This window comes from Petromyzon marinus, chromosome 26 (assembly GCF_048934315.1).
Source record: "Petromyzon marinus isolate PM22_M1 ecotype Great Lakes invasive population chromosome 26, UKy_Petmar_22M1.pri1.0, whole genome shotgun sequence".
Taxonomy (NCBI): Eukaryota; Metazoa; Chordata; class Hyperoartia; order Petromyzontiformes; family Petromyzontidae; genus Petromyzon; species Petromyzon marinus.
Genome location: NC_133692.1, coordinates 10,896,503 through 10,912,763, shown reverse-complemented (window position 1 = coordinate 10,912,763; position 16,261 = coordinate 10,896,503). Strand labels below are relative to the sequence as shown.

General features: G+C 47.1%; 1 protein-coding gene across 1 annotated transcript in view; it reads left to right on the top strand.

Annotated features, from left to right (window-relative positions):
* Positions 1–14,647: 14,647 nt before the first annotated feature.
* The window catches only part of LOC116946263 (guanine nucleotide-binding protein subunit alpha-13-like), a 39,648-nt gene continuing 38,034 nt past the window's right edge, over positions 14,648–16,261 (top strand). Inside the window, exon 1 of the mRNA XM_032961291.2 lies at positions 14,648–15,458. Within this exon, the coding sequence (XP_032817182.1) occupies positions 14,949–15,458 (510 nt within the window). The 5' untranslated portion in view covers positions 14,648–14,948. The remainder of the gene's footprint in view (positions 15,459–16,261) is intronic.

Here is a 16,261-nt window from a genome sequence, read left to right as displayed (position 1 = left end):
GTTATTCAGGAAATGATCGTTATCACGGTGGAGAAATGCAGAACCGTTTCTGCCCGTCACTGCACTTTGACCAGAGTAATGTATTACAGTGGTCTTGCATAGCATTTTCAAAAACTAAAAAACGCTCACTAGCTGATATAATTATTAAAAGGCAAACCAGTGTAAAATTTACCGCTTTAATGATAAACCATTTTCATAGAAGAAGCAAAATATAAACAACATTATTATTATTCTCTAAACAGCTATCACAAAATCACCCAGAATGCACCCGATGGTGAAGTGTTGTGATCAAATGACTCCCACTGCCCGCATGGCATGGGGGGAAGCTACCATCCAGCAGTGGAGTGACAACATTGGCTTTACACCTACACATTCATAACTCCAATGCAAATGAGGCAAGGCTCATTACCAGATTTAGTCCGCTTGTGTTTTCCTTTACACTTCATACCTATTCCACGCAATTCCCATGAATGGTGTCGACTAGGTAGAACGTTCAGTTATATTTGAAATGAAAATTACCCCAATGCACACTCGTGGTGATCCCCGTTTTGGAGATGCTCCCGGTCTTAACGCGTACTTCCAGATAATTCTGCAGCCTTTCCCCAAGGGGCAGGGTGACGCTGCTCGTCAAACCACATGGCAGCGTAGTAGGTGAAGTCCCATGAATGTTTTGCAACCAACTTCTTATCGGTACTTCTCGATCGTTGAATGTTTCCACTTGTTGTTTTTTTTCCCCCCGAGCTCATCGTATAACACTACAGCCTTTTTTACAGAAATCCATTAAGACGTACATTGGGGGAGAATTTGACCCCGAATCATTGCTCGGAGCCGCTAAAATTGTTAACATTTTAATGGAGCCGCGAGGCTACTTGGCCGATGGTCAAGAATGATGGCAGCCAAAGAATGAAATGTGTCGGGCAGGGTGCACCCCACGAGGAGATGGAGCTATTAAATACGTGTGTGTGTGCATGCAGGTGGACTATTACATTGCAGGATTATGAGAGATGGCGGTGGTTTGGGAGGCCTTCATCCAGCAGTAGATTCACCATGTCAGGTGATGATAGGTCATACTCTGGTTCTTTCGGTGAAGTCACGTTGATAGAAAAATAACTAATAAATCACGACGTTTTGATAGCAACATAAGCCATCATCTTCAGGTGAAACAACACAGTAGGCGGACTACTGAGGCAGGAGGAAATGCAGCGAGAGAGCCACCGCAACCAGAGGCCACACGCCTGTGGTGGGCACAACCCAAGGTCAAGTGGGCGGGGCTAGGGATGAAATTTACAAGTGAATGTAAGATCGCAGAGCTCGCACACCTCGGCCAATCCGAGTGGGGGAGGGAGGGGAGGGGCCCGCCGCAACGGGCGAGAGGGTGGGGGTGAAATTTACAGAGGTAACAAGGTGATAGAAAAAATAAAAAAATATATAAAACTTTGCAAACTTAGAAATGAAATGCAACTCATAGAGTCGGCCAGCACAACAGTTAACACTATACCTGGTTGATCAACGTCCTTCCAAAGATTCCATCCATCTTCGTTATTTTTCTAGCTACGTGACTTTACCGAAATATCCAAAGGGTATGAATTCCTGCAGTCACGAAAGCTTCAAATCATGATAGGTCACTTGACACTTTACCCAGACATATTATGTCCATCTATCTGTCCACAGACACTTTCCATGAAAATTTAACCCCCCCCCCCCGAAACGAATCGCTAAAAAACATTTAAAGCAGCTTACCAATGTCCCTTTCAGTATATTGTATGGATATATGTTGAACTTATTTCACACCGTACGTAGACAACCGTGCTAATCATAAAAAGTATGTTTTGATAAATACATTACCTTATGCTGCTTGCCGATGCAATAGCACGCGTGAGAACACATCAGCATAGGAGTTGGCATGTACCCCACTGCATTTACATGTTTTCGCGTCTCGTTGAATCTGACTGGTTTCCAGTTTAAACTACTTATCTGGCAATACAGTATTACGCTGGTGGTGTTGCTCGGGCATAACTAATAAAGATCGAATCATTCATCAGTGACACTGCCTTAAAAGCAAAAATATAATCGGCGACGTTTCAGATAATGGCCTTCATAGCATGTAAATAGAGGCCAGATAGAAAGAGTGACTTGGAGACTGAACCTTACACCATGGACCTGATAAGAATTCCTTTTAATAAAGTTACCTGATCAACAGTTTGTAAATTGGCATACGAATAGTTATCAATTAATAGATATTGCATAACAGACGAATCCTTCGATAATCCAAAATGTATTGCTATATAAACTGGTTTCTATTAAAACGTTAAATTCTGAAATAGTGCTGGCACATTGCATTATGGGTAACCTTTAACACGCCGGCTTTCGCGAGGCTTTCTCAGATTGTAAATTTTGAGGATTTGCACTCCAACACATCGGTGTGCTATACTAGTGTAGTGACACAGCGCCGATTGCTGTCCAGCAGCGGCAACTGCGGTGGACAGTTAGCGCACACACCGTCCAGCATGGACACGGGAAGCCCCTGGAACCTGCTAGTGGGTTCGAGAAGGGAGGCGTGGCCAGGGCGGAGCCAGGCCACGCTGAGTAGAATAAAAGCAGTGGAGAGCGAGAGCTCCGGGCTGCCGGTTCTGGGAGTGGACTCGTCTCGTCGTCGTTGTTGTCTTCACCGCCTTCGTAGCTGCCACCTTCGCCCAATAATTGCGCGGCCGGACAGTTGTTGGCTGTCTCGGTCGACGCCGTCGGTGCAACGTGGTTAGGGTTGTGTCTAGGCCGGGCTGTACGGTAACGTGGTCGAGAGAGGAGGCGATCCTGTGATTGTGAATGGCCGGAATGGTGTAATGAATAACAGAAGGTACCTCCTGCAACTACCTCATCTCCGACTGTGTGCTACACACACACACAGACACTACATTAGTAACGAATTGGCATGTTCTGTTTCCGCGACACACCTTACTAATTGGGTCGTGGCAGGTTTAGCTACACATTTATATTTACACTATCTACCAAAAAAAAACCATTATGGGTAGCCTTGTTGCAATGTGAGCAAGATCATTCTCATGAGCGTCATCAGCTTCATCTCTAGAATTCAGAGCTACAATGTGCCCGAGTCACAGTGGTAGTGTCTGTCAAAATCCTGGCCGAGCCTCGTGCAGTGCAAATCGAGGGCTGTGTGTAATTTGAAGACCCTGCAAAGAGGAGTACCGTGCAGCATTTAATGGCTCTGCCTTTTACGACCTTGCGACTGGATGTGACCTTTATGGAAAAAAAAATACGCAACAGTTCGCATTCAACGTGCATTCAACAACACACGTGCATAAGATTGGTGACTAGGGTTAGTATGACTGAGTGTAGGGGGTGTGTGTTGTTCGAGGCGATGCTTATAAGAGTGTAACCCCTATTTATTTATACCTTGAGCGAGCTGTGTATGTGGCCAGTGCTGGTTGCAGTCAGAGCTTCCTGGTTCTATTGGTGTGCTCCTTGTGTTTTCCGCTGCTCACGCGAATGACCTATCAAGTGTTAAATTTTGTTTGTGTGTGTGGCTATGCTGCTCTTCAAACTAGCCCTCTGATTATCAAGCCTTATTGTTACTGTAATAATTCAAAGGGTACCGTAGTATAACTCTGTGAGTCTTGAGAAAGAAAAAAAATTATCTTAAGAATCCTAAAGATTGCTTAGTCTGGCTGCCTATGCATTATTGCATCAATTAATGTATATGATTGTGGATATAATGTCAAATGTGCAGTGACAATCGATGTGCTGGTGGTTCAACTGCAAAGTGAGCAGCTTGCAATCGGAAGCTCGAGGGTTGACTCCGCCCATCATCCATCTGTGGCAGATACACTGAGTACCACCTTGTGTGGCAGCCAACCGTTATTAGAATAAGAAATCACCGATCTTACAAGGTACTCTAAGCGCGGTAAATCGCCAAAAATGAACAGATGAAAAATATATCGGCCGTCAAGGAGGAGCTAAAATGGTAAGTATAATAGGGGCTTATTTAGAGAACCGAGAGTAAGAGAGACGAAATGCTTCAACAACACCGCCGTTGTCTCCGATCTACGAGCCACGCTGGGCAGGGCGCTCCCTCCACAGCCGATTTGGGAGCTACGCAGCACGGAGGACGGCACCCATCATGAGCACGGGGAGCCGCGACCGGGATACCCACGGAGGACACCACCCATCATGAGCACGGGGAGCCGCGACCGGGACACCCACGGAGGACATCGCCCATCATGAGCACGGGCAGCCGCGACCGGGACACCCACGGAGGACACCGCCCATCATGAGCACGGGCAGCCGCGACCGGGACACCCACGGAGGACACCGCCCATCATGAGCACGGGCAGCCGCGACCGGGACACCCACGGAGGACACCACCCATCATGAGCACGGGGAGCCGCGACCGGGACACCCACGGAGGACACTACCCATCATGAGCACGGGGAGCCGCGACCGGGACACCCACGGAGGGCACCACCCATCATGAGCACGGGGAGCCGCGACCGGGACACCCACGGAGGACACCACCCATCATGAGCACGGGCAGCCGCGACCGGGACACCCACGGAGGACACCGGCCATGGCAGAACGAAGCGCTTCCTTCGTGATGGCACAGCGGTGGTCATTCTTTGCATAAACTCGGCCCTCGAACTAGGAATGCGGGATCTCCACCACTGGTTCAGAGCTGTAATCGGGAGATGAGCACCACCTCAATGCGCATTTGAGTAAAAAAAAAACATTACTTTGGCTTATCTCCACATTTTCATTTATATGTATCACCTGAATGTGAAACAATCACACAAATTAGAGCGTGCTAATATTTTATTCACACAATGTGGTCATTAAGTCACATGTGACTTTCTGGTGACAGACACAGCTGATTAACATTAATAAACGATAACCAATCCAGGCACACGTGCGTGTATGGGCAAGTGTGTGGTGTCTGACACGCTTCTGCATGGTAAGTGCGTGTGAAGCTTCTATTACGCATGCTCAGCTTTTGAACTGTACCAAAGCATACGCTCTGAAGTGGTTCAAGCAACTATAGATGACTTGTTTCTGTTACATGGATCATTTAATGCGAAGCTTGTCATTATTCAGGCACTCAGATATGATTGTTACTCACCACAGAACCCACTGTCAGGTTAACTTGGACTATACTCAGCTCCGGTTTGTAATGTAGTAAGCTGTAAACTGAATGCCTCCTTCTCTTGCCTCGCTATCTTTATGCAGTAAAATAATATTGGCAGCTAGATACCCTATCGGTCATCATGTTTACGACTGTCCCAGTTTGCATGGAGATGAAAAATCAGAGTGCTTCTCTGCCATTGATGTGAGGGAATTATCAAAGTGCTCTCTGTTGGCTGTACATTGCATTATTTAGACTCTCGTATAATTCACACGCATGTCGTCAACATAGCCAAAACCCCAACTTTGTAAAATTGCCTTCAGTAAGACTGAAGCGATGCTTGTCTCAACGCAATTGTGTTCCCAGGGTGGCATGTCTATATGTACTCACCTCGTTAGACAAGGGACAATATCGACAAGTCTTCGCATTGGTTTTTCGCTCACAATTGTCCCATTGCCCTATATGGGTTTGAGGTTGCTGTACCAACAGGTATGCATGCGTGGGCGTAGGTGGTCTATGACTCCGTTATAAAACCCGTTATTATCTACGGGTGGGTACGTGTCCAACGAGGCTATGCAGCAGCCACTGCCGCAGCCCCATTGCGACAGGCAAGCACACGTTGCGATAAAGAGGCCACGAGATTTTCAGCAGTGACGTGGAGTTGTTTTGGCTACAGATTACCTGCACACTTGCCAAACCTAACAGGGCAAAGGGTAAACGCACGCAGCTTGGACTTAGTACACGCTTGACTGTGTGCGAATGTAAATGTTTGAGAGAGGCGTTAATGCACTGTTATTTGTATGAATAAACCCACAAAATTTACCATAAATATCACAAGTATAAGAATGTATTTAGTGGAGCAGTGGCGGAGTGGTTAGCGCACTGCATCATGAACCCAACAAACCTGAGTTAAATTCCCTGCTATCACGAACAAAGAGGCGAGTGATATCTGAAGTGGTCTTGGGCAACCCCCCACTAACCAGCCAGTATTGACCAGTGGGATGAAGTATGGTAAAATGACCCCCCTAACCGATACAGCTTGGGGGTTTTCATAAAATACTGGAGTGTTTTGATAAAGGGCTGTAAATTATTATAATATATTTATCATATATTTAGATACATAGATTGTATATGAGTGATTCCATTAATTTCAGAAACATTTCAAGCGTACATAAATTTGGTGTGGCCAACGCTTAGCGATTGTATGTGATACGTTTCCAGATACAGTCAACTCAATTATCCGGAGTAATGATGGGGGGGGGGGGCAGATTTAACAAAAACATGGTTAATGCAAAAGATATATGTAAACTAAGCTAACCTTGTTTGTTATTTACTCACGTGGAACGGGGTGACCGCATAGAATGCGTCATCTGTTTGTGCTGTTGCTTAAATGAAACAGTCCCTTAGTCAGGAACGAGGTGCAGCAAATAATAATTGAACTGGGCACTTGCGTAAAAGGTGCGAATAAGTGTAAAGTAATGTTCATGTTAATTTTTGCTGAGCGTGGTGAATCTGTGAAGCTGTATAATCCGCACACGCATAACCAAGAGGTAGCCTAAATATAGCTTTGTGATTGGCTATACAGGTGGCAAATGGTTGTGTACTTTTTACGATATTCCATCTACAAATTGTGTTGACTGAAAGTCTACATCTGATAATGGCCATTCCTTAGTTTGCATGTGGGCTAAAGTTTATTCACAGGGGCATTGTTTCGAAAAAGGAGCAGACCTTTGTGTGCGGTGGAATGGCAAATATTTTGACAATCGCCCACGATTAATTAATTTCTAAATGATACGCGTTTCAATTATTACAGGAATCACTTCACCTAAAAACAACTGTTCAATATTTTTCGCAATATTTCACGATCTTTACGTGACAGTAAAAATGCGCAGTAACAGAACCTTACTTGTCTAACAGCCCTGTTTTTCAACAAAGATACTGTATCTTATTAAACAACCCTCTTGATGCTGGAAGGCCACAACCCTAAGGCCTAAACAGTCAGTAAATACGTATAGGCTTTACTCATTGTTTTTTTTTCCCGTAAAGTCACGTATGTAGAACTACCATAAAATTATATTGAAATAAATCAATCACGACGTTTCGACCGCAACACAAGCGATCTTCATCAGGTGTAAAAAACAAATCATGGAGGTAAATACAACAAGAAGATGAGAGGCGAGAATTCAACCAACCTAAGAAAAAATTACGTAAAGCACAACCGGTCAGGCCAACAAGACAGTTAAACACTTGCCTGGCGGACCACGAATTTCAGAAGAGTGTTAAATTTCGTGTTCAACCTCTGGATTGAACATACCAGCATAGACAGAAACAGCATAAATACCAAGTACAAAACAGCTGATCAGAACATTGTAAGCACTTATTCAATCCACTACTGGATGAATTCGAGTCAGTCATGGGAGGTTGTTTCAACATACTTCACCAAGCTGCTCAGTATGGAAATAAACGGAGGAATTATCTTTGGGCCCAACTATACTCCAAGGAAAAGTAGAACAGAGTTGATTTACAGGGCGCCACGTTGACGATATGTTAACTACCTCGCCTGGTATAGAGGAGGTAATGAGTTCGATCCCGACCCTCACGTCTGTATATTATGAGTTTGCATGTTCTCCTCGTGGTCACGTGGATTTTTCTCCGGGCCCTCTGGGTTTTCCCCTCCATATTTAGAATCAACAACAGCGTTTATGGTACTTGGCTGCCATAAATGTTCACGTGATAAGTCACTTCCTTGAGCTATCACTTATAATAGCCAGGTCGCTTCTGAAAAAGAGCTATATAGCTCAGTGGGCCTTACTTGGTAAAATTAAATTAAATAGTTTAAGTAGTTATTTTAAAAGCCCAATGTGTGTTCTGGGAAGAAAATTAAATCCCAGAAATGTGGGGCTAGGGACTGGGGAACCAAGGGAGATAGGCGACAATCAACCACGTGTACAGCCACACCCAACACAAGGGCAGCCTCAACATAACGTCACCAGCACATGGCAATCAGGTTCTGACTCATTCCCCTAGCTCCACGAAGTAGCATTTTTTTGTTTTACCAGCGCAAGGTATTGCTGCAGCGTGGAACATTCGTGTTTGCACTGAAAAAAACTCGCCTTCCACGAAATTACGGAGCAATGGTGACACACGAATAACAACAATTAAATAGTTCATGGTATATTTATATCTGCGTTACTAAACTCATGCACGCAATTCTAAACTGAATTGAGCAACTGTGTGTGTCTGCACAAAACAGTAATCAATGTCGTAGGTGATGGACATCGGTATGTCACTTGCATTCCACCAACAGAATGCCGCAACGATTATGTAATATTTATGCATGCACTACTGCATGTTGTAAATGTACTTGGATTTTTTGTGACTACAAAGCATTGTTTTGCCTTCATTTGTATTATATTGTGACCGTTCAATTTATTTTAATAGAACGAAGGCTACCAAGTTCACTCAATATAAATGTGGCAATTACCAAAAATGTAAAGCCCTACAATTGGTTACTCACGTCACTGCTAGCGGAAGAACCGTCACTAGATGGAGCTCCAGAGAGCCCCTCGAGAGAGTATTTGGCCTACTCTTCCATGCTGGCCGGACTGCTTAGAAGATGTGGGAGTACCCACACTCTAAAGTACCCACACACACGCCGATCAACTAACTGTGGTGGAACCATTTATACTGCTGGGTGGATATAAGCAGAGTGGATTTAATAAACTTTCCAAATAGCTTCAACTTTACCGAAAGAGTCAGAGTATTTCCAAATAGATTCAACTCTCACGCCGGGAGATAAATCTTTTCGTGAGAAAAACAAAAGTCATGTACAACAATTACACAAAAAAAATCACAGATATCTGTCGGAGGGACGCAAATAACTACCTGGGGCAGTAATTGAAGGCAGAAAGACACAAAAAATATTAAATCAAAAGGTGAACAAGAGCGAATTGGAGCACTTTTGGAAGCTGAACTTGATAACAAGAAGCAACCGGCCAATGTGTCTGAAGAAGAGTTTGTATCAATGCGTATTGTTTGCTTTGCACGAAGAAGCACACAGATGCATGGGATTACACTGAGAGACAGAAAGAGCAACACGTGGTTTTGAGAACATACATAGGTTAGAGACATAAGTTTCACTTAACAAATGTGGTCTTGCGCAGGATGCATAGCTGGAAGGGGTGATGATGGCTGGTGGGAAAATATGGCCGCAGCTAAAGCAACAGCCAAAGGAGGGAATATGGCCAGAGGGCATCCACTTTGTATGTGGAGCAGTGATATCGGTTTGTGTGCAGATGCTGAGTGGTTTCATCGGGGGACCATAAGGGATGGTGGTGGCATGAGGAGGCCTTCATCTGGCAGTGGGTTTATCATTGTTTATAATGTGTGCACGAGCTAAAATAAAAGTGTATGGAGTTGGAGGAACGTGGTTCTGTAAATGTTTCTGTTATCAGTCCCATAATGTCATAAGGTGAGAGCGTAATGATGACACAACTTAGAGCTGAAGATTTGTCATGAGATACCTGCGTTTAAAACTCAGAAAACTCAAGATATGTTCACAATTATTCGTAGGCATCACATTATTGCCATTGTATCATTACTACTGTAATACTATGAGCCAAGAATGTCTGTTTGTGTGTAACGCGCGTGACGTCACTCCACATGCCGCACATCCCCTCATTAATATTCATGAGCGGGTGGATTTTTACACGTACGCAAAAGACGGTCGAGCGGAAATCCATTTTTTCACAAATTCGCTTTAAGTTTTACGTTTCTTTATTGAAAGTGAATCTAATAAATAATTATACGCAGCAACAAAGTGGATTTGGTGTCTTTATTTATTTCTTCAGCACTTGAGACGAAAGTCTAATTTATGCTTCCACATTATGATAAAATAGAACATTTTCGGTGAATTTCCAGATATTGTATCGAATTGCAATTTAAATCAACCCCAGTGACCGAAAGCAGAAGAGAATAAAGTATCAGAGCAGTGAATTTGAACAAATTGAAGGTCGGTTATATACAGTGCCACAGTGACATGAAGTGAAGTATTTGATGACATAGTTTCATGCAAGATTCACTGTCATTATATGTACACAAGATACATTTTTTTCGTAAATATTACAGCTTCCATCCTAGGACGGGCAAACAAGCTAGTTATACATAAAACATTACTCGTACTGTATGAAAACAGGCCTACAGTCAGCAATCACAATCCTAAACATAACAAATTTCACATGTATCATGTGCTTCTCTTTGCATGTGGCCGGATGAATAGCAACTTATTCATGTCTATACTAGTTAGCTAAAAATGCCTTTTGTTGTGTGGTGGATTGCTTCATTGCCATATTTGAATTGTCTGCAGAGTGGTTCATTATGTGGGCGATGATTTAGTTGTTATTTCTGCAATCACATTCCAGGCTTCCGTTGAGTTTCCACTTGGGAAGGCCGTGAAATTTATGGATTCAATTTAATGTGGTCTATTATGTTCGAAGTAGTTCAATCCTGGAGGTTATTTCTTGAGATCAGTGATCGGAAATGTGTCACCATTTCTCCGAGTCACTGAAGCCCCGATTTATAATGATGTGTCTGGTTGTGCTCAATAATTATTTGCATTTCAAGCAGAAGTTTGGTCGAGTACATAGATCTGCATGTATGGGCACATTTGAGTTGGCTTGGATGCGGCCGTATTAATGGCAATTCTTAAGTCTGCAGATCTCAAGAGCAATGATTGACAGCACAGAGAGCCAGAGTGAAGGAGTTGACTTTCGTGTACCTGTGACAATCTGCAATCGTGTGTCGTTTAAGATGGTGTCTGGTTGTTAGGATGGGCAACTCTTAGCCCAGAGGGAGCGCAGTATTCCACCGAGGAGTGAACTAAGGCGAATAATGTAGCAGCGCGGAGTGTATTTGCGTCTGCTCCCAAACTTGTGCCCGTCAGTTCTGCACGACTTCCGTCTTTGGATTTAGTCGTTTCGCAGATCCGCGGTGTCATGGTGAATTATAGACATACAGTTCAGTAAAAAAAACATCGCATTGCCTTGGTTTACTGTAATGAACATAATAATACATTACTTTACTGCACTCCGCATTTAAACCAAATCCTAGGGCGCAATATGGAAGGACAGAAAATTGAAATGTAATGATGTGCGCACGGAGAGATAACGCAGTGAAATCAAACCATTGCTGCGTGTTGTTCGGCGCAATGTCCGATGTGACATGGGTATGCTCGTGAGGACAGACATATGGCCTTGCTGAAATGACATGGACTGCAGGGAGCAGCTACAGCGTTTTAACTCCCACCCCGTTGGCCACTCCTGTGATAGATTTAAAGCTTTCGTGACTGCTAGGATCCATACTCGTTGGTTCTATTGGGTAAAGTCACGTAGGTGAAAATAAAATAACAAAAAAAAGTTTAAAGGTCCGCTGTCTGAGCGTGGTTGTGTTTCGCTAAATTATCCTGTTTGATGAGTACTAGGTGCCTCGGTGAATGTATATGCTCTAACTTTAACATAGCTATTTCTGTGACCAGTTACAAGCTAATCACTCAGCTATTTCAATGCTAAATTCTATGCTAATTCCTTTGTCAAGGGGTACCTCTGCGGATGTGTATACTTTAACTTAGCTATTTCAATGAGCCATTTCAATGCTAAATTATATGCTAATTCCTTTGTCAAGGCGCTTGGTGTTTTTCTTCTCACACAGCTTAAAGGTCGTGATCTGAGCGTGGCTTCTTCCACTCCAGCGCTGTCCTCCAGACAGTCTCGTCCCTTCACCTGATGAAGGCCGCTTGTGTTGTGGCCGAAACGTCGTGATTTTTTATTAATTTTTGTTTGTTATTTTATTTTCACCTACGTGACTTTACCCAATAGAACCAAAGAGTACACTCCTGTGATAACCCCCCGAAGCACAGCCTCGGCCAGACACTCTCTAGCTCTGCCCCTCCTTACTTACCGCTCCACCCCCACGAAGTTCCTGCCTCTTGTGTAAAAAAAAAACCCCACCACAAGTCTCCCCACACAAACTCCGCCTCTTGCAAAACAAGAGTCCTCCCCACCCCATTCCATGGTCCAGCCCCTTTCCCGAAAGCGAAGTCACCACTCCGCCTCCCTTCTTCTGTCCCGTCCCCCGCATGGGGCGTAGGGGGGAAGCACCACCCACCGTACAGTAATTCGCAAAAGTGCAATTGATTTGCAGTAGTAGTTCTTGAGGTCGTAGACAAATAGAGTTGCGAGTGACTGGCAAAGTGTGACACGATGTGTTCCACAAACTGCCCGGATGTGTCATCAAACAGACTGTCTCGATTACACGTGGGCGTTATCTTGCTCTCTCACGGTGTGCGTGGGGTCTTCTCCCGGGGAATTCCCGATTATTCCTACGATGAATCATTTCACCGTCTAGGCAGCGTTAACATTGAGAAGCGCGGCCCTCTTGAAAAGATTGTATCTTCATAAACCGTCGTTCTTTCTCTAAAAATAATATATAGCGTGCATGTAAACGGTTGCAAATGCGCAGCCCTGCAATTATACCGGCTTACATCACTCCTGGCAGAGAAGGTGTTTGGCCTACTCTTCCACTCTGGCCAGACGCAAATAAATGTACATGTACTGTATATAAAATCTGCCCGCCCTCATATATATACACACACATATACTCAATACTTGCTTTATTCCCTTTAACTCAAACTAAATAAGAAGCAAAAAAACCCCAACACATCTTTCACTTCACATTATAATTGGCCCACCGGGTTTTCATTTGTCGATAAATGCCACAAATTGACCCGCGTGAAGCCCGTCGTCCCACATCTCAAAATCCTCGATCTTCCATCCCACGATGATGAGCAAACCAGCAACCCTAACCCACCCGGGCGACACGGTGTGTGTGTGGGGGTGTGGGTGTGTGTGGGGGGGTGTGGGTGTGTGTGTGGGGGTGTGTGTGGGTGTGTGTGGGTGTTAGAAACATTTAGGCTGCCCGGCCTACGACCCATCCTGGGTTTAACCAGGCTGGATTGTGTGAGGAGCTCACAAATCCTTGAAAGATCTGGGCAAGGTCCCATCGGTGAGCTCCTCCGGCGGGCAAGGCTGCGATGGCTGGGTCATGTAGCCCGCATGCCCAGCCACCGCATGCCGAAACAGCTTTTGTTCGGCTGGATCGAGGGGGCTAAACAGGCGCGGCACGGGCTAGAGAAGAGATGGAGTGATGTGGTACAGGAGGACGTGGAGCTGAGTGGACTTGCCGATGACTGGCACCAGCGGTGTCAAGATCGGCCTCTGTAGAGGAGGCTCGTGAAGGATGCTACTGGGCAGTTGGAGGCAGTCGCCCTCCAACAACAACGGAGGGCGGAGGAGCGACGCTCAGAACAACGAGCGGAGCGCCGGGTGGCTAAAGCACAGCAGATTGCCACAGTAGGGGGCACAGGTGGTGCATCAGCCAGTCATCTCAGTCAGTCGACCCGTGGCACCTGGGTCTGCCCCGTGACCTCCTGCCTGCGGGCGTTCGACACTCCACGTGGCCTCAAGGTGCACATAGCCTGGCACAAGCGTCGTGGTGACGTCACCGCCACTTAGTGGCGAATGGCGGTTGTTGTCTGTATGTGTGTGGGGGTGTGTGTGTGTATGTGTGTGTGGGTTGTGTGTGTGTATGTGTGGGTGTGTGTATGTGGGTGTGTGTATGTGTGTGGGGGTGTGTATATGTGTGGGTGTGTATGTGTGGGTGTGTATGTATGTGTGGGTGTGTGTATGTGTGTGTGGGTTGTGTGCGTGGGGGTGGTTGATCGGACCTGTCAACCTCTGCAGACCCCACCCCCGCGTTCTGTAATTGTATGAACGCCCCACATCCTGTGGCCTCCTCCTCCCCCCGGTACCTCCTCCCCCTGGCCCTGTGGTCTCCTCCTCCTCCTCCTGGTCCCCCCGCAGCACTCCACCCGCTCACCAACACAGCCCCATCTTTTTATTCTTTCTCGTTCGCTCCCTCTCCAGCGTTTCCTCGCTTTCCCATCCCCCCCACACACACACACGCGACGTTTCCTCGTTTGTAAACGAGAACCATCTCTCTTTTTAGTGGTGGTGGTGGTGGTTGTTGTTACGCCAACATAAAGCGGCAACGCGAGAGAGACATTGTCGCGTCGGCGAAGAACGGACGGAGAAGTGGAGGAGCGAGAGACATTGTCGCGTCGGCGAAGAACGGACGGAGAAGTGGAGGAGGAGGAGGGATTCGAGTGAAGCGAGAGGCGGCTTCGGACCGGAGCCTGGAGGAAGAAGAAGGGAGGAGGAGGAGGAGATAGCGAAGTTACAAGGAACACGAGGAGGGAGTGAGGAGGAGGGAAGAGAACAACGAACGACCGGCCGAGGACGACGCGAAGTTTATTTTTTTGGGGTCCGTGGAGCGGTGGCGGCAGAGGCGAAACCGGCGGCGCTCGGCGCGGATCGCGAGCCGGGGAAGCAGTGGCGGGCGGGCGGGCGGGAAGGAGAAGAAGGAGGAGGCAGGGAGGGAGGGAGGCAGGGAGGTAAAAGTTGATCGCTAAGGCGAGGGGGTTGTTCGTTAGTACGCCGTGGCCTGTTGGGCGGGCGGGCGGGGTACTTTGTTGGCGTCTGCGTGCGGGTCCACGGACAAGGCGGCCGGGCCTCTCCCTCCCGACAAAGGGCGAGAGGGGCGGGAGGAGCAGCAGCAGCAGCAGGAGGAGGTGGAGGAGGAGGTGGTGGAGGAGGAGGTGGTGGTGGGGGAAGACGCAGAGGCAGAGACGGACGAACTGGGCGAGCAAGCGGTCCGGGTGAGGAAGAGAAGCCATCAGCAGCAGCACAAGCCAGCAGCAGCAGCCATGGCCGACTTCCTACCCACGGACTCGTGCCTCGCCGGCTGCTTCCCCACATGCTTCCTCTCGCAGAGGGAGATCGAGCAGCGTCGCAAGAGCAAGCAGATCGACGCCATGCTGTCGCGGGAGAAGCACCTGGCCCGTCGGGTCGTCAAGGTGCTGCTGCTGGGCGCCGGCGAGAGCGGCAAGAGCACATTCCTCAAGCAGATGCGCATCATCCACGGCCGCGACTTCGACCAGAGGGCCCTCGACGACTTCAGGGCCACCATCTACGGCAACGTGATCAAGGGCATGCGGGTGCTGGTGGACGCACGGCAGAAGCTGGGCATCCCCTGGTCCGAGCAGGCCAACGAGAGGCACGCGGCGTTCACGATGGCGTTCGACGGTCGGGGAGGCGGGGGGGGCCTCAACGAGGTGGCGCCCGCCGTCTTCCAGCAGTACGTGCCGGCCCTGCGGCACCTCTGGGCCGATGGAGGCATCGCCGAGGCGTACAGGAGGAGGCGGGAGTTCCAGCTGGTAAGGTGGACGAGTGGTGGTGCTAGGGGGAATCACTGTGGTGGGGTTGTTGTTGTTTTTGTTGGGGGGGGGGGGGATAGGGTAAATGTTATTGAGTGGAGATGGGATTTGGGTTAGCGGTGTGGAGTCCATTGGGTTTGGAAGGTGATGTCGAAGGGGATGATGTGGGTAGGGATGGGCATGTTGATAGAATGGTGGGGTGGATAGGATTACTGGGGTGGTGACGGGACCCTGGCATTGTATGGATAGGAGATGATGTAGTTGGGGCTTGTGGTGTTGCCAATAAGTTGATAGCATGTCTGGAATGGCAGTATGGATTTTGGTGTGGGTGTAATGGTCGTGGGCGAAGGCATGTTTGGTTGTGAGTAGGTGTTAGAAGGGTTTGAGATAGTGGTGGGTTTGGGTAGGCTGAATGGATGGCGCTGTGGTCGTGATTTATGGTTGTGAGGGGATGGTTTAAATGTGTGGATGGATGGGTGACGATGTGGATGGATTTGTGGGGTGGTGTTTCGGTGGGCGATTGTGAGAGTAGGTTGATGATGGTAGGAGAGTCGAATGGTGTAGTTGAGTGACTTGGGATTGATTTAGTAAAAGTTATGGTAGCGATGGACTCGCGTGCGTGATAAACGAGTGAATGGTGTGGTTGTAAGTTGATAGTGCGACAATGGATATGACGATGAGCGGTTACTGTGAAATGTGGCTGGGTGATGGTAGTTTAAAGGGCTGTGGTAGTGGGGTAATGTGGCATTGATACGAGTGGCTGAGAGCATGAGCCAGCTGAGCTTTGGGTTGATAATGGGTGT